Raw genomic sequence first — 24,583 nt, 5'->3', positions numbered from 1 at the left:
ATGCACATTGGGAAGAATAACCCAAATCATAGTTACCAGATGCTAAAGTCCATCTTGGGGATTAGCGCCCAAGAAAAAGATCTGGGTGTCATTGCAGACAATACGATGAAACATTCTGCTCAATGTGTGGAGGCTACCAAAAAAGTAAACAAGATGCTAGGAATTATTTAAAAAAGGGGCAAGACTAAGAATTTCAAGACTAAGAAATTCAAGAATTTTGTCAATTGATCTAACTAAACCTTCCCAACTTCCTAGATACTAATGCATTTTCCAACTATCAACCTTGTAATCTCCCTGGGAATGCCCAGGCCAATTCTTTTATAAACCTCCTAGAACTGAAAAGTATTGGCACCAATGTAATGTTATAATACCTCTGTATTGCTCAATGGTGCGACCTCACCTGGAATATTGTGTTCAATTCTGGTCTCCTTATCTGAAGAAAGATATGACAGCACTAGAAAAGGTTCAAAGAAGAACGACCATGATGATAAAAGGGGTGGAACTCCTCTCGTATGAGGAAAGGCTAAAAAGGTTAGGGATCTTCAGCTTGGAAAAGAAACGGCTGAGGGGAGATATGATTGAAGTCTACAAAATCCTGAGTTGAGTAGAACGGGTACAAGTGGATCAATTTTTCACTCTGTCAAAAATTACAATGACTATGGGACTCTCAATGGAGTTACAGGGAAATACTTTTAAAACCAATAGGAGGAAATATTTTTTTCAATCAGAGAATAGTTAAGCTCTGGAATACTTTGCCAGAGGTTGTGGTAAGAGTGGATAGCGTAACTGGTTTTAAAAAAGGTTTGGACAAGTCCCTGGAGAAAAAGTCCATAGTCTGTTATTGAGAAAGACATGAGGGAAGCCACTGCTTGCCCTAGATCGGCATCATGGAATTTTGCTACTCTTTGGCCTTTTTGCCAGATACTGATAACCTGGATTGGCCACTGTGAGGATGGGCTATTGGGTTAGATGGACCTCTCGTCTGACTCGGTAAGGCTGCTATTATGTTCTTAAGATAAGAAGATCCAAACAACAACAAAGCCTTGATTGCTTCATTGTTCAAGTTAGGATAACTACTGGATAAAAAATAAAATTATTTGCCATTAGTTTTCAAGGACCAATCAAGTCAAAGAATGATGCTTTTCTGGGCTGATATATCCTTACACACATATACTCATAACATTGACAGATACACATGTCATCTATTCTAGTGTATACTTATGAAGGGAATTTTTTAAATTAAAGTATGATTCTATAATCTATCATGGCACACCCGGAATCTCTTTGGGCACACCACTGCGCTTTTGCACACAGTTTGAGAAACACTGCTCTAAGGTATACATATTCAGGTGTTCACATCTCTTATTATGGTGGGCGCACATGTTCCACCTTAAATGTTGTGGTTAGAGTGGTTTATGGGCCTGGATCCTCCTCTCTGTGGTTCATTAGCCCCCCCAGGCTATTTAAGACACCTGTGTGCAGCTCTTCTAGGCTTTCCTATTCCAGGTGCTGATGTTCTGGAGACAGGTATCTACTATTTTATTCTAATCTTTGTGAGGATGTGAGGGGGTCAGTGAACACTGGGGGAGTATGCGGTGGTCTTTACTTTGTCTGTGTAGTGGTTTTCTGGAAATATCCAGTTATCTTCCAATGTAATCCGCTTAGAACCGCAAGGTACAGGCGGAATAGAAGTCACTAATGTAATGTTATCTGGTCACTTGGATACCTTTTTGGCATTTATACCTGTTTTTACATCGTCTTAACTCACAACATTTAAGTTTTGTCCAGGATGTCTAGTAAAACATTCGATTATCCCTGCAGGACGACTATGTCTAGGTCGGCCCCCATCCCGCCCACATACTCCTCCAGATACGCCCCTTTCAGCTCTGGGTGCATAGCAGCATTCAGAGGCATAAAAAGTCCCGCAGCACATCCAGAAAGTTGGTTTGATTATCGGCACTTGGACGACCTGTCTTTTAGGTCATCCAAGTGCCGACTTAGGCGGGTTTTTAGACATGTTTAAGTTTTGATAATGAGCTCCTGTATATCCTAATTATCTGCCTCTCTTCCACCCTGTTCCTTCACCTCACTACCAAGTTTTGAAATCTGGCTCTTCTAGATGTGACATGGTCAGGCTTGTAAGGGTTTCCATGACTCCTAAATTTTATAACAAACTCTCCGGATCCTCTCCCATGTTCCAAAATCTTACACTGTTCATTTTTTTGTATCATGCATCAAGATCCATTTTTTTCAAACTATCCTCACCCTAACCTCATCAGTCATTTGTTATCCCGTCTTCCTTCGTTTATCGATTTCTAGCTCTATAAACCATTATTGTGTTTCTCTGTTTGCCTATATTGTATATCCTGACCACTTCTCAAGGGACACCGGGTTCAGAGGACCATGGAGTGAATATAAATACCCCAGTGCTAGATGCTTCTTTCTTTACTACAGTTATGTACAATATAGAAATAATACCATCTGAAATTCAGTCCGTGGCAGTAAGCAGCATCTGAGCCACTCACAGTCGTAGGCTGAACTAACCCCGAATATTCAGTCTCAGAGCATGCTCAGTCCTAGGCATTGAATGTCTGGGTATCAGCAGTCATCTGCAAGTTAACTGGATACCGGCCAATATTCAGACTGGCGACCAGTTAACTTCAGAGTATAAAGTTAGGTCAGTCTTTTCACTATCTTAACTTTATGTGGTTACTTAGCCAGTTAGCAGACTGAAAATCGTTGCTAACCGGCTACTTGGATGCTCCGCCCACATTCCGCCCCCGACCTGTCCCTTACATAACCAGTTAGGAGATGGCAGGTTAGCGGCAATATTCAACGGTACTAGCCAGCGATGAATATCGTCATTCAGTAGGGTTTAACTGAGCAGCAATTTTTATGAACATTTTTCTCTCTCTCAATTTCACTTGTTTTATTTTAATTGCAGAGAAGATCCCTGGTTGTTGTGGGCGTCATAGTAGTATGTTTCTTTCTGATGGTTCTGCGGCTAATAAGTGAAATGAAGCTTCCTCTACAACGTAACAGTTTTGACAAGCCCATCGCCAGGTGGATGCCGTTTTCCTATCCCCAGAACGGGTCAATCAGAACTCACTTTGGATATGTAAATATTAGAACACATGAGGTAAGAATGCTTTTGGATAACTGCAAAACAAGTGTAACTCAAAGTTTCATCATGGCCTTTAGTTATCATCTTATCTTTTCTTTGTTTTGTTTTATTGCGGAGAGACAGCAGCAAAATACAAAGGACTAAGGCCCAGATTCACTAAAGATAGCAATTCATTCACTATTGGCCAATTCCTGGATGATTTTAAAACAGCGATTGATTCACTGTCTTTTTTGCATGCAAATGATTTGCATGGAGGTGCAGATCATTTGCATGCAAACTCCCTGATTCAATCGCTCAGTGAGTGATTGAGTCGGGGCAGAGCCCTGACAGTAGTGACAGGAGAAGCAGCATCATGTCACTGCTGTCAGGGCTTCTGTTGCCTGCCCACCAAACTTATGGCAGGAGGGATGCCCGATCCCTCCTGCCATTGGCGCCCTCCTTCTCCGACCGCCCAATACCCATGCACCCACTCCTTCCAACAGATTCCCTGCCCGCCCGTGGCCGGCTGAACACGCACGCCGGCCGAACACTCCCCGGTCACCCGCCTACTGGCCCACCGAACACCCAACCCACGCTTAAAAATATGGCAGGAGGGATGTCAATAGGCAATCAGGAACTTCCTTAGACCCCCTCTCTAAGGAAGTCCCTGATTGGCTCAGGTGCCTTAGGCCCCTCCCAAGGGAGGAGCCTGAGTCACCTGAACCAATCAGGGACTTAGGCTCTTCCTCGTGCATCAGATGATGCATCGGGGCGTGGCCTAAGGCTGTCATTGCTGTGCAGGAGGCTGGAGGAGCAGGAGGGACTGAGCACCCCTATTGCTTCCAACTTTGCAAGATACGGGGAGTGGGAGGGGGCATCCGCTGGGAGGAGGGAATGGGCATGCCTCCTGCCATATTTTTAAGCGCGGGTCGGGTGTTCAGTGGGCCAGCTAGCCGGCGGGCGGGGGTGTTCAGCGGGCGGGTGTGTTCCACCGGCTGTGGGCATGCCGGGGAACTTGTGTTAGTATTTTCCATTTAGCACGGAGTTTGCACACGCTAATCTTCAGCGTGCGCTAAAAACACTAGCGTACCTTAGTAAAAGGAGCCCTATGTCATTTGTGAAAATCAGCGCACACTCCTAGTTTACTATATTTTTGAAATATATTTTCTAGTCAGAAGAATGAGAAAACTGTACAAAAGCATGAAGACATTTTTCAAGGCAGTGTAAACCGATGACTTTGCTTGTTTAAGGCAGTTACCCCCCCTCCTTTACTAATGTGTAGTGTGAGTTGTGCCGGCAGCGATGGTAACTGCTCCGATACTCATAGGAATCCTCTGCTTTTAAAATGAGATGTGATTTGTGGCAGTGTAAAGGGCAGGGCTGCAATTATCCAGTGGGTGGTAATAGCCAACAGTTCACCAGCTAACTTAGGCCCCCTTTTACTAACCTGCGGTAGAGGTTTCTACCGCAGGCCAGAGCACACAATGCTCCAACACTGCTCCGACGCTCATAGGAATTCTATACAGTGCTCCCCCGTGAATTTGTGGTCCGCAATTTGCGGTCCCGGTCATTCACGGTATTTTCCGACCGCAAATGACTGGGCAGGAGAGGGCAGCCGGAGCGCCGGCGAGTGAAGGAAATCACTTGCGGTATGCTCTAACACGCAGTTCCTGATTGGTGATGCCCAACTTTAGTACAGGAAAAGGCGGTCGGAGCATACCACGAGTGATTTCCTTCACTCGCCGGCGCTCTTTCTGCCTTCTCCTGCTGTTCTCTCCTGTCTCCCCTGCTAAGTTTCAAGTTTATTAGTTTTCAATATACCGACCATCATCTGGTATCTAGCCGGTTTACAATAAAATATTAAAAATAGGAATAAAGAGAAGTAGTAGAGGTGTACAATTAATAACATAAACAGGACATACTTGAGAGTGAGGATAAAAGAGAAGGGGAGGGGGAAAGTTACATAATAGGTAAGAAAAAAGAGAGGGGAGGGAAAAAAAAAAGGATTGAATGAAAATGGGAGGAGAGGATAAAACATTAGGAATGGGATCGCTTCATAGAAGAGGTTGGTTGAATGAGAATGAAATAATTCATGAGCAGTTGAAAGCATCTTGAAATAAGAAAGTCTTCGAGCTTATCTTAAATCTATCAAGCTGTTTTTCAACATTCACGGGGGTTCCTGGAACGGAACCCCCGCGAATATCGGGGGAGTACTGTACTTGCATTCATGCACCCAAATGCCAGTAGGTAAGCCTGAGCATTTATGCCAGCCATGATAATGCGGGAGAGTGTGGTGCAGTGGTTAAAGCTACAGCCTCAGCACCCTGGGGTTGTAGGTTCAAACCCACACTGCACCTTGTGACCCTGGGCAAGTCACTTAATCCCCCTATTGCCCCAGGTACACTAGAAGGAAAAATGCTTGAGTACCTGAATAAATTAATGTAAACCATTCTGAGCTCTCCTGGAAGAAAGGTATAGAAAATTGAATGAATAAATAAATAAACTAATATTCTGTAATGGCAGTTTAGTGTGCCCTGTAACATGGCTCCTAGCTGTAGATGCTATTTACTAAATCTACCCCTGTATCTCGCCAGACACTTGTCGTTCTTCTTGGACTAGTGCCCAGACTTGTGAACCAGTCTGTTTCTTCAACGCTCTTCTAAAAGCATTTGACCTTTTTGTATATTGTGCTACTGTAAGCATGTTTTTGAATGAATCCCACATTTTAGCTATTTTGCTTGCTTTTGCTCTTTTTTCTTAATGAACTGACAGCCCAATATGGACTACGTAAGCCTTCCTCCTTTGGCACCCTTCTTCTCAATCACTGATTCTGCAACACAGGGGTCTCTGTGTATGTTCACCAAATAGCAACCATTGAAACATCTCAGTTAGAGACCATACGCACAGTGCCTGAAGACTCAAAGGAAAAAAACCCCAACAACATTACTCAGTCGATAACCATTGATTAGGGTTTCTGTATTTTCCGATGTTACATGCTTGATTACGGCAATCTAGCAGATAATGTCAGAGACTGGGAACCAGGCTGTTTTCCTTGTAGGTTTTTAATGCCACAGCAATTCGATTTGTCTTGCTGTGCATTAAGTTGCTCTTTTAAATAACTGGACCAAAAAAACAATCATTTTAATTATAAGCTTTCTAAGGCCAGTACTATGTAATATATTTTTCGTTCATTATCTACAGAAACCCTGTAAGTATTGTATATATGATAAATATTCTTAAAGATTAAGCTTCCAATACATTCAATTCTCTAATAAAAAATATAAGCCGCACATGAAAATTACCAAATGAGATTCAAATGAACAGAAATGAACAAAGCATTCATTGGGGTTTTTTTTCCCCCCCCATTTATTTCAACATGCTCTAAAATCTACTATGAATCCACAGGAGGCTACACCACAAACACCATTCCTTTAGAATCTCATTTAGAATATTGTACACAATTCTGGAGGCCGCGCCTTCAAAAAGATATAAAAAGGATGGAGTCGGTCCAGAGGAAGGTTACTAAAATGGTGAGGTCTTCATAATAAGGCAGATAGGGAAAGACTTAAAGATCTCAATATGTATGCTTTGGAGGAAAGGCAGGAGAGGGGAGATATGATAGAGACGTTTAAATATCTAAGTAATATAAATGTGCATGAGTCAAGTCTCTTTCATTTGAAAGGAAGCTCTGGAAAGAGAGGGCATAGGATGACATTAAGAGGTGATAGGCTCTGGAGTAATCTGAGGAAATACTTTTTTATGGAAAGGGTGGTAGATGCATGGAACAGTCTCCCGGAAGAGGTGGTGGAAACAAAGACAAGAGGGCCTTGGATAGGCACGTGGGATCTCTCAGAGAGAGAAAGAGATAATGGTTACTGCGGATGGGCAGACTAGATGGGCCATTTGGCCTTTATCTGCCATCATGTTTCTATGTTTCTATAGAACTGATTGGATTTGGAAGGAGAACCAGTTGCTATGATACTATCAAATGAGTGCAACCGTGTAGGGAATCAGAAATGTGCTTCTTCCTCCACAGTAACATAGCCTTGTCTGGCAGGCACCTACAATTAGAGAATGACACAGGGATAAATTTGTCCCTGTCCTCGCAGGAACTTAATCCCATCCCATCCTTATGAGTTTTGTCACTGTCGCTGTCCCTGCCCCATTCGTGTAAACTCTGCCTTAACCACACAAGCCTCGAACAGTTATGATTTTAAAGTGTTTGAGGCTTGTGCAGATGAGGGCGGAGCTTGCAGGAACAGGGCAGGGACAGGGAAAGAACTTGCGGGGATGGGACAGGAAAATGAGTTTCTGTGGGGATGGGGAAAAATTTGTCTCCGTGTCATTCTTTACCTACAATGAATATCAGTGCATAAATCTGGGCAGCGTGGCCACCAAGAGCTTAAGTAGGCCAGGTTGATATTCACTTGGGGGCTGCATAGGAATTAAGTGGCCCCGAATGAATATCGGGCTGATTGCATAACTTTATTTCAAATTTTTTAAATAAAAAGAGCTTTGGAGCCCCAAACCTCCTCCTAAACCCCTAATCATGGCCCCTCTTTCCATCCCACAGCCCTGTTAGTGGGAAAAACCATCCTGCCATCCATTCATCCTTTCCTCCCTCCCCTCCCCTTGAGGGCCCTCCAAGCTGTCCAGGTAGGCCTGGACCCCCCAAGGGCCTACTTGCATCCCTGGTGGTCCAGTGGCTTTGAAAGGGGCAGGAGCATGAGCAACTCTCTTGCTCCTGCTCCTTGTAACGCCTTTGGAAAATGGCTACCTTGACCTCTTACAGTACTACAGAAATACTGCGAGTCGCTGTGAGAAATCACAGCAGCCATTTTCCAAGTTGCTGGACTACCAGAGATACAGATAAGCCCGGGACGAGGGGAGGGGGAGACCCTTGAGGAGAGGGAAAGGAGAGATGGAGGAAGGAGGAGGGAAAGAGGATCCATGATCGGGGGAAGGGGTTTGGGAGGGGTATCAGGAGCTTAGGTGGGGTAGGCAGCTTATGGTGGGGAGAGGGAGGGAGAAATGTAAGGATGCATTTTCACTTGGTGGTGGTGGTGGTGGAGGTTGGGAGGGCGATCATGGCTCCAGATATCTGCTTTTTGCTAAAAAAAAAAAAAAAAAAAAAAAAAGTTATGTGGGTGCTAGTCTGATATTCAGAGCCTGTACTCACTTAACTTGGGGCTCCTCACCAGCTCTGCCCCCAGTGCCAACTCTGACTTGCTCACTTTTTACTTGGGTGGTCTGAGGGGATATTCTGCAGCGGTTAAGTGCCACTGAATATCCCCACCTAGGCGGCAGCAAGTGATTTAAGCAGGCAGGAGAGCTTCCTGCCTGTTTAAATTGCTCTGAATATCAGCCCTAGTATTAAACTATGGAAAACTTTAGGCAAGCAAATATTTCTTGAACAAATAAGTCTTCAAAGATTAAATAGGTCATCAAAGATTTTCAGAAAAAAAGTGCAAATCCTCAGCTCAACAGGCAATGAGTTCTAAAACTGTGTTTTCTGAAAACAGAGTTAACCAATATTTGCTTATAACACCCCTCCCCCCAATGAAGGAAATCATTCGGTCTGGATGCTCTAGAACAGTGGTTCCCAAACCTGTCCTGGGGGACCCCCAGCCAGTCAGGTTTTCAAGATATCCCTAATGAATATGCATGAGAGAGATTTGCATATAATGGAAGTGACAGGTATGCAAATCTCTCTCATGCATATTCATTAGGGATATCTTGAAAACCTGACTGGCTGGGGGTCCCCCAGGACAGGTTTGGGAACCACTGCTCTAGAATAACTAGGAAATAAAAACTGTCTAGCTAAGTATTCCAGACTTATCCTTTTAAAGATTTTGCATTTCAAACAAGCCAATTTTAAACTAATAGATGCTTGAAGGTGTAACCAGTATAGCTGGATCAAAGAGGGAGAAGACTTATCAAACTTTTTAATTGAAAAAATCAATTTAGTTGCACTGTTCTAAAGAATCTGAAGTTTGGAAAGAGATTTTACTAGAAGTATAGGCAGTTACAGTCTATCCCCCCCTACTTTTTACAAAAATGCGGAAGTGATTTTCAGCACAGGCTGGTGCGCTGAATGCTCTGTGCTGCTCCAAACACTCATAGAGTTCCTATGAGCAGCGAGAGCAGCACAGAGTAGTGCTGCCCGATTTCCGATTTGAATCGATTCACCGATTCACTTTGGGTGAACCGATTCGAATCGATTTGTTTAAAAAAAATCGGCTTCCTGATTCGGTGACTGACCCTTCCCCCTCGCCCTCTGAAGCAGGAGTGACAGCGCTGGCTCTTACTGGCTGCCGCCGCTCCTGCTTTAGGGGGTGAGGGGGAGGTTCAGTCGGGAAGTGCTGCAGTGTCTTCTCCCCTGGCCTCCCACTCTACAGTGCAAACAGCATGAAAACTGGCTATCGCAGCAGAACCTAGAGCAAGCGTAGGCCCTGCCAGCAGTACCTATATGACCACCACCACCTTTAAACCCCCCCCCCCCCCAGGCAGAAAGAGCTGTAGAACTGCGAATGCTTTTTCGGCCGCATCTGCACCATGCAGGGCGCTCTCCTGTAGCAGTTCCTGGAAGTGGACCTCGCGGAACCCGCCCTATTGTCTGTTGGCCATACCGCGTAGCACGCGGACGCTCTTGCCAGTGAACGTCGTCAGGTACTCCATGATGGTGGTGAAGGGGGGCCATCAAGGTGAGAAAGTGGGGATGAGCTTAGAAACGGGAAGAGTTCCTGAGACCCAGACAGACTCAAAATGGACTCCGTGATTGTTAGTTAATAAGCTGAAAGCGATAGCGTGCCCATGTTTTTGTAGCTACGGCCAACTTCAGTCTCACATCTCATGCACAAACAATACAGTAGAAGGAACAAGGTAAAACCAGGATTTCCAGGAGCACGAGACACAAACTTTACTCACGCCGGCCCGCCCCTTCACCCTTTAAGAGAATGCATCTCCTGTCCCGTCTCCCCCCCTCCTCGAATGGAGAAACTCCAGTCCTGCTGTCAACAAAAGTCAAGCGGCCACCCTGCCCATCTGCGCTCCAAACTGTCAGACTTCTCAGAGCACCCCGGTTTCTACACAAAGGTGAAGAAGGGGAGATGTTAAAACAAAAAAAAAAAGTTGAGAAATCTGTCTTATGCCCACCACTTCCCTCTTTCGGGATGATTTGGGCTTGGCCGTTATCTGACTTCTCCAAAAGGTATATGTCTATCATTTTCTAACATCTGCTCTTCTGTAAGTGGTTGCAGAAGACAGGGCATGATAATTTCATCGCAGTTTAGTAGAAAGTTCATTTATGTGTGCGGCAGGAAGAAGCTTGGTGCAAAGCTAGGGCCTACTACTGTGTGTTCTAGGGCTAGGCCAACCCTCAACTTTATGCTGGTTTCCCACACTGATTCTCAATTAGTTGTCAGATCCCTAGCCTAGCTCATCTGCTCCTTCCTCCAAGATTTGGAAAATTGAGCTCCACAAACTTTATCTCTCTAGGACAGTTCTATCCAAAAAACATAATTAGATGGATGGTTAGCATGGAGAAAGAAGGAGGCATTGATCAGAAGACAACCAGAGCCTGGGACCAACATGATTTGAATAATGACCAGACAACAAAAGGTAGAAAAAAATAATTATACTTTTTGTTTTGAGATTACAATATGTCAGATTAGAAATGTGTATCCTGCCAGAGCTGGTATTAGACTGCAAATGTGAGCTAGGATTTAACAGAGAAAAGAAAAGTATTTTTTGTTTACATCACAGCGCCAGTGTGGGTAGGAGAGTGCAAAGGGGGTGAAGAGGCTATAAAATAAACCCACTAGGATGTTAAAAAAACAACAAAAAAACAACAACCCAATTGGGCAGGAAAATCGAATCGAATCAAAAAATCGATTCAATAGGCTGAATCGAATCGAAATATTTTTTCCTGAATCGGGCAGCACTAGCACAGAGCAATTCAGCACATCAGCCTGTACTAAAAAACGCTTCTGCATTTTTGTAAAAAAGGTGTGTGTGTGTAAGTGAGACAAAATGAAAGCCTGAACATGGAGAGAGAAATGGTTCTCCAAAAACAAAGGATGAAAATTTTAAATAACATTTTAAAATAAATAATAAATATGACAGTTGATGAAGTTTTAAAAGATTCTTCTCATGAGATTAACCTGAAATCCAAGTGAAAGTGTCGTCTTTAGATAAATATTTAGTCCCCTTGAGGTGCGTTCAACTTTCAGCTATAATCCTTCTGGTTGCGTCAGTAGTTCTGGAACAGTATTAACTGAATGAGAGAGCCACAGCAGCTTTGCCATGGCTCTAGTCCTAAATCCAGGATCTGCCCAAGAATATCTGATTGTCCCATATAAACCTATATCTGTGTGCCTTCCTCCCAGGAGTGGCTACCCCCCCCTACTATAGTTTATTTCCTCTTCCCTTCATAGTCTAGTCTCTCTCCTTCCTTTCTTTACTTACCCCCAGAAACCAGCATCTCCGCTTCCCTCCTCTACTTCACCCTCTTTTGCAGCAGTCTCATCATCTTCCTTTCCCTCCTTGCCTTTGGGCAGCTACCAACACTGTCCTACCTCCTACTGGCCCAGTTTGTATAAGGAGGGGTCTTAGGCATCCAGGCCAATCAGAGCCTTAGACCCCTTCCTGGTACATCTGGGGAGGGGCCTGAGGCTCTGATTGGCCTAAGTTGTTTAAGGCCCCTTCCATTGGATGGGTCTTATACAAACTGGTCCAATCAGAGTCACAGGGCTCTCCCCGGGGCATCCAAAGATGCACCGGGGAGGGGAAGGCCTATTTTAGATGACGCAGGCAGCTGGCAGGAGGGAGTCCACGTCCCTCCAAATCATCTATTTTGAGGTAAGGGGGAGGGAGGCGGCAGAGACTGAGGAGGGGGATCACTTACCAGCGAGGGAAAAGTGGACATCTCTCCCGCTTTGGTGGGGGTCACAGCTGGAATTTTAGGGCAGCGGGAAAGTGTGGGCATCTCTCCCACTGCGGGGGGGGGGGGGGAGGGGTGTCGGATTGCAACAGCGATTTTAGGGCAGTGGGAGAGTATGGGCATCTGTCCCGCTGTTGTGTTTTTTTTGGGGGGGAGGGTTTGTTACGGTTTTTCTGCACATGAGCCCATTGCTATCTCCAGCGATGGGCACATGCAAATTTAGCGAATCATCGCTGCTGTCTACCGATCTCATTTGCATGCATGATTTTTTTGAGAAAGAGATTTTACTAGAAAGTGCAATACAAAAAGTTACAGTCTACCTCCCTCCCCCCCTTTCCTCGCTTTTTAAAATTCGCTATCAAAACAGCTGCGTTAACAGACCGTCGCTTTTTAATGCGGGTTTTTGAGAATCCTGGCCTTAGAGAGGAGAATACTGAGGAGTGTAATTGTTGCTGTTTTCCTTTTATTACTTGTACAGTGGTGCCTCACACAACGAACTTAATTGGTTCCAGGAGCAAGTTTGTTATGCGAAACGTTCGTTATGTGAAACGCGTTTTCCCATAAGAATACATGTAAAAAAAAATAATTCGTTCTGCAGCATAAAATATGCTAAGATGACATAAAAAAAGATAAATTTTTGGTTATTATTTTTATTTAGATACATCTAAAAACATAATTGTTTTTTAAAACAACACATATTTTTTAAATTTAAAGACAGACTAAGTAGAGTCTAATTTTACAGTGAGAGAGGGCAGAGTCTCAGCGGCAAAAACTGGGACTTAACTGTTCATTTTATTTTTTTTTCTACCGTGTTTCCCCGATGATAAGGCAGGGCCATCAAATAAGACAGCCCCCCCTTTTTAGAAAAAAATGTAAAATAAGGCACCCCCCCGCAAATAAGCCACCCACCGATACCTGCGCTTACCCGAATCGGGTGGTACGGTGGGTGACTCCGTGTGGTCCCTGGCACCCCCGACACGATCGGGGCAAGAGGGAGCTCAAGCCCTCTTGCCCCCCCGACTCCCCGACACGATCGGGGCAAGAGGGAGCCCAAGCCCTCTTGCCCCCCGACTCCCCGACACGATCGGGGCAAGAGGGAGCCCAAGCCCTCTTGCCCCCCGACTCCCCGACACGATCGGGGCAAGAGGGAGCCCAAGCCCTCTTGCCCCCCCGACTCCCCGACACGATCGGGGCAAGAGGGAGCCCAAGCCCTCTTGCCCCCCCGACTCCCCGACACGATCGGAGCAAGAGGGAGCCCAAGCCCTCTTGCCCCCCCGACTCCCCGACACGATCGGGGCAAGAGGGAGCCCAAGCCCTCTTGCCCCGCCGATTCCCCAACTCCCCGACAATATCGGGCCAGGAGGGAGCCCAAGTCCTCCTGGCCACGGCGACCCCCTAACCCCACCCTGCACTACATTACGGGCAGGAGGGATCCCAGGCCCTCCTGCCCTCGACGCAAACCCCCCCTCCCCCCAACGACCGCCCCCCCCCAAGAACCTCCGACCGCCCCCCCAGCCGACCCGCGACCCCCCTGGCCGACCCCCACGACACCCCCAACCCCCTTCCCCGTACCTTTCTGTAGTTGGCCGGACAGACGGGAGCCAAACCCGCCTGTCCGGCAGGCAGCCAACGACGGAATGAGGCCGGATTGGCCCATCCGTCCCAAAGCTCCGCCTACTGGTGGGGCCTAAGGCGCCTGGGCCAATCAGAATAGACCCGGGAGCCTTAGGTCCCTCCTGGGGGCAGGGCCTGAGGCACATGGTCGGGTTGGGCCCATGTGCCTCAGGCCCCGCCCCCAGGAGGGACCTAAGGCTCCCGGGCCTATTCTGATTGGCCCAGGCGCCTTAGGCCCCACAAGTAGGCGGAGCTTTGGGACGGATGGGCCAATCCGGCCTCATTCCGTCGTTGGCTGCCTGCCGGACAGGCGTGTTTGGCTCCCGTCTGTCCGGCCAACTACAGAAAGGTACGGGGAAGGGGGTTGGGGGTGTCGTGGGGCTCGGCCAGGGGGGTCGCGGGTCGGCTGGGGGGCGGTCGGAGGTTCTTGGGGGGGGGGGCGGTCGTTGGGGGGGGGGGGGGTTTGCGTCGAGGGCAGGAGGGCCTGGGATCCCTCCTGCCCGTAATGTAGTGCAGGGTGGGGTTAGGGGGTCGCCGTGGCCAGGAGGACTTGGGCTCCCTCCTGGCCCGATCGTGTCGGGGAGTCGGGGGGGCAAGAGGGCTTGGGCTCCCTCTTGCCCCGATCGTGTCGGGGAGTCGGGGGGGCAAGAGGGCTTGAGCTCCCTCTTGCCCCGATCGTGTCGGGGAGTCGGGGGGGCAAGAGGGCTTGGGCTCCCTCTTGCCCCGATCGTGTCGGGGAGTCGGGGGGGCAAGAGGGCTTGAGCTCCCTCTTGCCCCGATCGTGTCGGGGAGTCGGGGGGGCAAGAGGGCTTGGGCTCCCTCTTGCCCCGATCGTGTCGGGGAGTCGGGGGGGCAAGAGGGCTTGAGCTCCCTCTTGCCCCGATCGTGTCGGGGAGTCGGGGGGGCAAGAGGGCTTGGGCTCCCTCTTGCCCCGATCGTGTCGGGGAGTCGGGGGGGCAAGAGGGCTTGGGCTTCCTCTTGCCCCGATCGTGTCGGGGAGTCGAGGGGGCAAGAGGGCTTGGGCTCCCTCTTGCCCCGATCGTGTCGGGGAGTCGGGGGGGGGGGGCAAGAGGGAGCCAGGCGGAGAGAGGGCAGTTAAGCGCAGTGCCTGCGCGGAAGGATGCAGCTCGGGCGACTTCGTTGTGTGAAACGAAGTTCGTTGTACGAATCAAGACATAAAGTTCGTTGTGCGCAGCGTTCGCTGTGCGAGGCGTCCGTTATGCGAGGCACCACTGTATTTGTATTTACTGGTGTATACGAGAGGTTGTTAAAAGATTGTCCTACTTATTTGAAGGGTGAATTTGAGTAAACCCATCACAATTTACAGAGTAACATAGTAGATGATGGCAGATAAAGACCTCTATGGTCCATGCTGTCTACCCAACAAGATAAGCCCATAGTTTGGAATATATCTAACTGTGTGGATTGCTTTATTGACTGTAATACGTGTGTTCAGAGTGTAAGGTAACTTGCAATTGGAAGAATTGGGATCACCATAGTTTTCCTTTCTGGTGGGTGTTTATGTTTAACTTATAAATATGAGAAAATGAATGCTGACATGCTGAGGCATAATAAGATATTCAAATTAGTTTGGGGTCCATTAACATCTTTTGTAGATTTGCTATAGTTGTCCTTTATCTTTATCTTTATTTTCCGTTGTTTTTCACCCACACATTCGGGGGAGGGGGGGATGCGAGAGGGGGGTATATCTTTTGTTTTGGTATTATTCCTGATGGTAATGATGGATGGGGGAGGGAATTTTTATCTTTTGAATAGATACTGATTGATTATAAGTGCTTGGTTGATTATCATTATTTGTATATAAATTGTATTGCACTTTTTGTTGGCATTAAAAACTAAATAAAGTAAAAAAAAAAAAAAAAGAGAGTGTGGGTTAACATGCTGGTTGGACTGGTAGACCTGGATCTAACAAAGCCAGTCCAAAGAACTCTACCTAGTAACCCGCCTGATGCACTCTCACTCAAAGGTTACGGGTTTGGATCACTTTCCCTTCCTTTCTCCATTTTTCCCTGTCATTTATGGGTCTTGAGATTGGCGGCTATTTTTTTTTTTTTTTTTTTTTTTCAAGCGCTGATCAGTCGATTTCTTCAAATGAAGGTAATCATTTAATCAGCTAGATTTCATTTTTCAAAAATCCTACAGGGTCGTGTCGAGAGAAAAAAAAAAAGTGAACAAGAACCACACGCAGTGTTTCAAGCAAAATTCTGAACAGAATGTAATTAAGTGCTCACAGCATGAACACTACTTAAAAACACTTCATCAACATGAAGCTTAATGTTATGCTGTATTAAAGGTACAATTTGAGAATATCCAATAAAATGTGCAATTTGAGTGGAAGTATGATTCGCTGTGTTCTTCTGCTCATTTACAATCTCGCTGTATATGCTTTGATGGGACGTGCAGCAGGAGCCCACTTGGCATGTGAGATGATGTAGGATTTCACATGCCTTCAAAATAACTGAATATAGGGCTCCTTTTACTAAGCCGCGTTAGGGCATTAACACGCGGAATAGCGCGGGCTAAATTGCCCCGCGCGCTAGACGCTAACGCCAGCATTGAGCTGGCGTTAGTTCTAGCCGCGTAGCGCGGGTTTCGCGTGTGCTAAAATGCTGCGTGCGCTAAAAACCGCTAACGCGGCTTAGTAAAAGGAGCCCCTAACGCAGTAGCAGAAGAATTTTTGATTTTGTGACATATAGAGAAAAGCTGAATAAGTTGCTCTACAGACAAAAAAGAACCCTGGGAAGTTTAGGAAGCAAGTTTGTGGATATTTAACGAGATAATTATTGAGCAAATGGTGCTAATGATCTTTTCTTGAATCATATTTACAGTCAAAAAGTACCTGTGGATGAAAATTCATCTAAATTTAGTTGGACAAAATTTGTCTAGGTGGATTTAGACATGAGGGAAGGATATCACAGGGGTGATGGATCAGATTGGAGGGATGTTTTGGGAAGGGAAATTGGATTGGGGGGAATTGGATGTCAGGAAGGGTGTTGGGAGGGGGAAATCAGATGTGTGTGTGTGTGTGTGTGGGGGGGAGATGTCAGGGGAAAAGGGGGTGCACTGCCCTGGCAGTGCTGTGGTTTATTCATTTATATACCTATTTTTGAGGGGGCATGAACCATGTTACATGCAGCGGCAGACAGCCTGGGGCCATATATATTTTATCAGCATCAAGCAATGGATTAAACATCTTTTCTCACTGTGTATAGGGTATTTCAAGCACTGGGAGAAGCAGTCATATTTTGATATTGAAAGAAAGCAGTTAATTTAGTAACCCCAGAAGAAGCCTTTTGGCGAAACGGGTCCCATAGGGATGTGACTGCACTAAGATAAGTTCTCAGTTTCTCAAGAAGAGTTTCATATTCTACAAATTTCTTGGTTCTCTTGTTATTGCTGAGATTATCATATTTTGAGTATGGGCTCATCAATCCCGTACAATTAATATGCTTGAGTTGACGTTATTGCTGAGATTATCATATTTTGAGTATGGGCTCATCAATCCCGTACAATTAATATGCTTGAGTTGACGTTATTGCTGAGATTATCATATTTTGAGTATGGGCTCATCAATCCCGTACAATTAATATGCTTGAGTTGACGTTATTGCTGAGATTATCATATTTTGAGTATGGGCTCATCAATCCCGTACAATTAATATGCTTGAGTTGACGTTATTGCTGAGATTATCATATTTTGAGTATGGGCTCATCAATCCCGTACAATTAATATGCTTGAGTTGACGTTATTGCTGAGATTATCATATTTTGAGTATGGGCTCATCAATCCCGTACAATTAATATGCTTGAGTTGACGTTATTGCTGAGATTATCATATTTTGAGTATGGGCTCATCAATCCCGTACAATTAATATGCTTGAGTTGACATTATCACACACAAGTTTTGTCATAACGATTGCTATGGTGATATAGAGAAGTCATAGTGAGATGTGAGAGATTGACACAAGTAGATCGACACTTTATTATTTCTTAGGCTAGTTCACACACACAGTCAGACTCGGATTTATTCCTTAATCCAGTTTCAAATTTTAAGTTTGTTAAAAATTTGTTTGATTGCTTTACATAGAATTCTAAGCAATTTACAATAAAATAGGGGTAATGTTTAGGCTTTTAAAACATAACGAAAAATACGAATCACTTACTGGAACATATGGGAAAAGGGAGAACTACATTTTAATATGAAAGGAAACAAATAGGGATAACACGAATGGGAGGGGAAGACATGTTGAAAGGGGAGAAAGGATTAAAGTGTCAGTGTTGCGGGAGAGAGATCGAATTTAGGAACACAAGAACATAAGAATTGCCGCTGTTGGGTCAGACCAGTGGTCCATCGTGCCCAGCAGTCCGCTCACGCGGCGGCCCTTGGTCAAAGACCAGCACCCTAACTGAGACTAGCCCTATCTACGTATGTTCTGGTTCAGCATGAACTTGCCTAACTTTGTCTTGAATCCCTGGAGGGTGTTTTCCCCTATAACAGCCTCCAGAAGAGTGTTCCAGTTTTCTACCACTCTCTGGGTGTAGAAGAACTTCCTTACGTTTGTACGGAATCTGTCCCCTTTTAACTTTAGAGAGTGCCCTCTCGTTCGCCCTACCTTGGAGAGGGTGAACAACCTGTCCTTATCTACTAAGGGATCGAAGACATCTTTAAAAAGAAAGCACTTTAGAGGTTTCTGAGATTATTTTTTCCTCTCTTTTTAACATTTAAATATTTAAACATAAGCATCTTCAGTCACACCTTTTCCAAAGGTTGAAACCATCTATGCTTGAGTTGGGAACTAATAATAGGATTTCATTCCATCTACGTATTCATTAGCCATGTAATAAGGGCCCAATTCTATATAGTCTGTCTAAAAAGTCATTGCCAACTAGTATGGCACTTAGCGCAAGTCTATAAAAGTTAAGTACAATGTGTAGAATCATGCTTAACATCGCACAAGTGGGCTTAGGCGTCATTAGGTGTTCTAACTTTAGACATACTTAATTTATGCCAGGGTTTTCTTCACCTAAATATCTGCGCCTAATTTGCAGAGAGGAACCTAACTCGAAAACACGTCCATGATCTGCTGTCCCCTAAGTAAGCTCACTTTTAGGTAGGTGCTTTAGACTAGAGAATGACGTGGGGACAAATTTTACCTCATCCCCGCGGGAACTCATTTTCCGGTCCCTGTGAGTTCTTTTCCTGTCCCTGCCCCATTCCCACAAGCTCCGTCCTCATCTGCACAAGCCTCAAACACTTTAAAATCAAAAGTGCCCGAGGCTTGAGTGGTTAAGGCAGAACTTACAGGAATGGGGCAAGGACAGGAAATAATCCGGGTTTTAGTATTCATCGGAAGCTCATGTAGTCGGAAATACGCCTAATGTAAATATGGAAGATGGGGAAATGGAGCCCAATGATGGACAGACGGTCTGTGTCCCACACGTGATGAGAGACCAACAAGAGTCGCCAAATCCAGCGTGAGGGAACGGAGGCCAATGACGGACAGACTTGTATGGTCTATGTCCTGCACATGACGAAAGACAGGTGAAGGTTCGACAACTCCGGTGTGTTGATCGCTTTATTGTCACATACTGCAAGTGCGGGGAACTGTGCAGCTTAGGAGGGAGAGGAAGACATGTTGACCGGTAAGTGAAACACTGTCAGCAATACGCCATGTATATAGTTGGCATGATGGTGACTTCACAACCAGAATTTAAACATGGGTGACCTACACAAAGTGGTGGGTGAGGCCCTTGTCACCTTGTTGGGCAGACTGGATTGACCGTGAGGGTTTTTTCTGTTGTCATTTACAGATACATGCATGTCAGCGTGAGACAAGTCTAAGTTCCACCCATGTTCCACCCATATGCATCCCCCCTTACATTGATGTGGTATGCCACTCACATGCACTGTTACAAAATTGTGTTTAGGTGCTCCTAAAACAGGTGGCCGAACACTAACCGGGTGTTAGCATTCTGTATATTTACATAAGCAAAGGTCACAAAAATGCGGTGACGGGACAAAAGCGCGCCGGACAAAGCTGCGCCCACATTTCAGCCCAGACAATTGCGTGCAAGACTCCAGCGCGCCACTGTAAAAGTTAATTTTAAAGAGCTCCAATGGGGGGGGGGGGGAAACCCCCCCAGTTTACTTAATAGTGTTCGTGCTGCTGTTGTGGGGAGGTATGGGGGTACAACCCCCCACATTATACAGAAAACTTAACTTTTTCCTAAAAAAATCAGGAAAAAGTTGTTTCCTCTATAATGGGGTGTTCCAACCCCCCACACCCCCCCTCAATGGCAGCGCAAACACTATTAAATAAACTGGGGGGGGGTTCCCCCCTTTCACCCCCCCATCGGAGCTCTTTAAAATTAACTTTTCCAGCGGCGCACTGGAGTCTTGCGCCCAATTGTCTGGGCTCAAATGTCGGCGCGGCTTTGTCCCGCACACAAATGACTGTGAACCCAAAAATGCAGGTGCCCAGTTACAGAACTGTCCTCTGCATGCACAAATCATTTAACCTTCTATTGCCAAAAGCACAAAATTAGATTGTAAGCCCTCCAGGGACAGGGAAATACCTACTGTATATAATTCACCTTGCAGCTACTACTGTAAAGAAAAGAGCTAAATCTCTTTTATATTAGTGCAGCACAAGTTAAATAATAATGAGGCTAGATGTAATAACATGCAAAGTGAATTCATAAGACTGCACTGTACATGCATCATGGCACAAAATACCTGGACATGAAAAAAAAAAGTCGATGTTCGGATGCTTTATTCTGTTTTTGGTCTTAATGAGATGCTGGATCATGCAAAACAGCTCCAAATGCAAAAATGAGTGGGCAAGAAAGGCTTTAGAGGCTCTTTTTTTTTTTTTTTTTCCTGAAAAATTAACTACAGCTCAAGAGCTATAGTAGTTTGTAGTTATTTTTTCCAAGCTTAAAAAAAAAAGGAGCCTTCCCAAAGTGATGAAGAAAACTTAAATAGCCCAATCAAATGAAATTGGAGGTTCCACCAAACCCTTTTCCCAGGTTTGGGTCTAACGCAGGGGTCTCAAAGTCCCTCCTCGAGGACCGCAATCCAGTTGGGTTTTCAGGATTTCCCAAATGCATATGCATGAGATCTATGTGCATGCACTGCTTTCAATGCATATTCATTGGGGAAATCCTGAAAACCCGACTGGATTGCGGCCCTCGAGGAGGGACTTCGAGATCCCTGGTCTAAAGGAATGAAGTTCCTCTCCTCCCCAAACTAGCCCGATCCCTTAAAACTGTGTTCAGTTGCCCCTTGTGTACCCTTGGAACCCTACTGCTAGGGGCCAGGGCAGCATTGAGCAGGGATTTCTTCTGACCTATTGCTCTCTGGACCCCTTTTGGTGAGTTGGGGATACTAGGGGATGACTGAATACTCAACACTTAATTTCGAGTGCTCCGCTAATTTGCAGGTCCTGCCCCCATCTTGCAGAATAGTGCTTAGGTGGAATCCTAAGCATTCATGTGCATAATAGATCGGTAAATATTAAAGCCTATGTTATAGACTTGCCCCATATAGTTTTTAAAATTCAGTCGCATATCCTTGCTAAATTGCAGGTACAGGTTTAAGCTCATAGGTTCCGGGGGTAATTTTCATAGTGGATCAACATATATACAGGCAGTCCCCAGATTACAGGCGCCCGACTTAAGTACGACTCGTATTTAAGAACACGGTTGTGGCTTCATTTGATTTCACTGAGCAGTATTTCCAGTGGCATAGACTCCTACTCTTGTCCTGCAGCAGATTCAGGAATGATGCATAGTCACATTAAGTAATACACACTCAGGTAATTCTTATACTTAATGAGTATTGGGAGTTCAGATTCCACCAATTCAAATGAACTGGAATGGAGTGGTGCTCTTCATAATTCCCTTTTATAATTTTTGTTTCTAGTTTATAACTTAATTTTCTTTATAACTTAGAACGTCTTTATAATCTTAGAACGTCAGCAGCAGTGAGAAATGGAACAAGCTTTTGCTTATCCTTAGTTCCCCCAACCTTTGATAAAGATACTCGAAACGCGTTGGGAAGGGGAACCGGAAGGACTAAAAAGATAAGTTAAATTTTAAACTACATAAGTTATAAAGAAAATTAAGTTATAAACTAGAAACAAAAATTATAAAAGGGAATTATGAAGAGCACCACTCCATTCCAGTTCGTTTGAATTGGTGGAATCTGAACTCCCAATACTCATTAAGTATAAGAATTACCTGAGTGTGTATTACTGGGTGTTTTTCACTATATTGGTGTGTGAATAAGTTAGGTTGATGGTCACATTAAGAACAGTGTGTGGTTGTGCATGCTGTACCTTAGAGGGAACACGGGTAGGGACAGTTGTCCCTTTTGTCAGCTGAGGCAGAGGTAAGCAGAAAGAATCTGAGTTACATACAAATCCGACTTAAGAGCAACTTTACTACCAAAACTCGTTCTTAACACGGGGACTGCCTGTACTTTCATTTTGAACATTTGCTGAAGCCTGCCCAGGGCACTTTTAATACATACTTAGCATTATAAAATGACCTCCAGAGTGCAATCCTGAGTCAGATATACCCCTGGGTTTTTGTTGCCCAATTGCATTTTTGTAGCACTAAATCGTAGCTGCTAAATTCTAGATCATTCTTCAAGTTTCAATAGATCCTTCCTCATATCATCCACACCATTGGGAGTGTCTCCCTAATGCGGTAAATAATTATGCTCTGGAGCAGCAGACAACAAGACATATACCCAAAGGAGCCCATTGGACCTGCTTTGGGTTTGTCCTTGGTTAGGAACCAAATGCTGATCCAGTAGGCTCCTCCGGAAACATGTTGTCTTTTCTACTACTCAGAAGATAAAGCTGTTCACTGATTTGCACTTGGCTTTAGTTCTGATCCTCTAGTCTTTACTCCCAAAGGTCATGAGTTTGATCTAGAGAGAGGCACAGGGACAGAAATTTCACCCATTTCTGCCAATCCCTTTCAGTTCGCACCAAGATCCATTCTGTCCCCACAATTAATCTCCTTCGTCACCACCTATGCCTGAAGGAGTCAACGCTATTATTTACTTGCTCACAGCTCTCTGTTTCCCTCCCAACCTTAACAACCTTCCATGGTGTTTTGGATGGTATTCACTGTTCAACGAATGAATGTTCTCAGCCTCAGTCTGGTGTTCCAGCTGCCTCTCTGGGCATTCCAAGCCTCATTCTAGTGCTCTTCTTTCCTTCATATGTTACAAGCCTGATTCTGTTGCTCCAATTTCCTCTCTGTGCATTTCAAGCCTATTTCTGGAGTCACCAGAGATTTTGACTACACTCCCATGAGAATCCCATGGCAATTTCTTCCATCCTCAGGGGAATCCAGATAAGTCTCCCTTATCCTGTACCCTTGTCCTCTACAGCCAACTCCAGACTCCGCCCCCTTCTACTTTGCTGCCCCGTATGCTTGGAACAAACTGCCTGACTCGATACATCAGGCTCTGTCTCTGGCAGTATTCAAATCCAGACTCAAAGCCCACTTCTTTGAATATGCTTTCAGTTCTAAACGCCAACCCACCTTCTAAGCACCAATATCTGTCTTATCATTCCCTCTGTAATTCCCCTACCAGAGCACAGTGTATTGATGCACCTTTTTGCCCAGTTTGTCTGGACCAGATTGTAAGCTCTTTTGAGCAGGGACTGTCTCTTCTGTGTTTTGATGTACAGCGCTGCATATGTCTAGTAGCGCTATAGAAATGATGAGTAGTAGCAGTAATATCCCTGGGAATACCGCGTGTTCTGTGGGATTCCTGCAATCCTGCCAGCATCGCATTGATTGTGAAATCTGTGAAGGATTTGCACGGAGGGTCGTGGTGGATTGCCTTTGATGCAGCAAGTTTTTCACCCCTGACACAGCAAGAGCGAAATGGAGATTTCCCCGTCGGTTGGGCTGTTTACCCATGAGGCCTGGGTAGTGAGGCTTGGTAGTAAGCGTTCACCACTCGCTGTGTGAAACAGAACTTCCTGAGGGGCAACAGGCCCAAGATTAATGTCAGGAAGTTCTGTTTCACATAGCGAATGGTGAACGCTTACTCCCAAGCTCACTACCCAGGCCTCATGGGTAAACAGCTGAACGCTTGGAATGCTCTCCCGGAGGAGGTTGTGAGGGAGACCACCATTCTGGGATTCAAGGGCAAATTGGATGCACACCTTCTTGCGAATCACATTGAAGGATACTGGTAAACAGGGTCTCCATCAGGGAGCACCTAGCTTGGCCTCCATGTGTGCGGGTTGCCGGACTAGATGGACCTAGGGTCTGATCCGGTGAAGGCATTTCTTATGTTCTTATGTTATGTTCTTATGATTGGAGACAGCTGGAACTTTGTGGACAGCTAAGTTTTTCTTTTTTCCTTGCTCAAGTTGCAATATTTCTGACTGTGCCTCTGACTGCAATCTTTTTTCACACGATGTTTGTATGTGAGATTTTGGCGTGCTGGATGTGAGGTGTTTTTTGGGGGGCTGCTATTGTGCCTCATTTTTTCACCACTGTTTTTGATATAGTGAAGACACATAAGTGGAGTTTTTTTTTTTTAGCCATATAAAGCTTAATTGAGGCTTTTTCTCAACTTTTTTTCTGTGTCTTCATTTTTTTCAGACTGTTATGGTGTATGTGTGATGGATGGGTGGCTTTGCAGTGTCCCATAAGACCCTTGAATGTTCGATTTAGGGCGCATTTTGAGGTAAATGGTGATGGTGTCCCTATCCTTAGTTAGTTTGAAGTAGAATTCCTGCAATCCCCATTCCTTTGTAGCTCTCTAGTTTGATCTCCAGTGAGTCCCACACTAACCCAGCAAAAATAAATACTGTTTTCCTGGCCCCATAGATTGTAATGGACATCAAAGGCAAATTGATCTTTGGCTCA

The 24,583-nt window shown here is 45.3% G+C and overlaps 1 protein-coding gene across 4 annotated transcripts in view; it reads left to right on the top strand.

Moving 5' to 3' along the window:
* ST6GALNAC3 (ST6 N-acetylgalactosaminide alpha-2,6-sialyltransferase 3) overlaps nt 1–24,583 on the top strand; it is a 475,429-nt gene that overhangs the window by 162,422 nt on the left and 288,424 nt on the right. For all 4 annotated transcript variants that reach the window (XM_033917256.1, XM_033917257.1, XM_033917259.1 and 1 more), the window contains one exon: nt 2,945–3,139. In XM_033917256.1, the coding sequence (XP_033773147.1) occupies nt 2,945–3,139 (195 nt within the window). The remainder of the gene's footprint in view (nt 1–2,944; nt 3,140–24,583) is intronic.

Source organism: Geotrypetes seraphini, chromosome 12 (genome assembly GCF_902459505.1).
Source record: "Geotrypetes seraphini chromosome 12, aGeoSer1.1, whole genome shotgun sequence".
In the NCBI taxonomy this organism is placed as follows: domain Eukaryota; kingdom Metazoa; phylum Chordata; class Amphibia; order Gymnophiona; family Dermophiidae; genus Geotrypetes; species Geotrypetes seraphini.
This window is presented reverse-complemented; position numbering and strand designations above follow the sequence as displayed.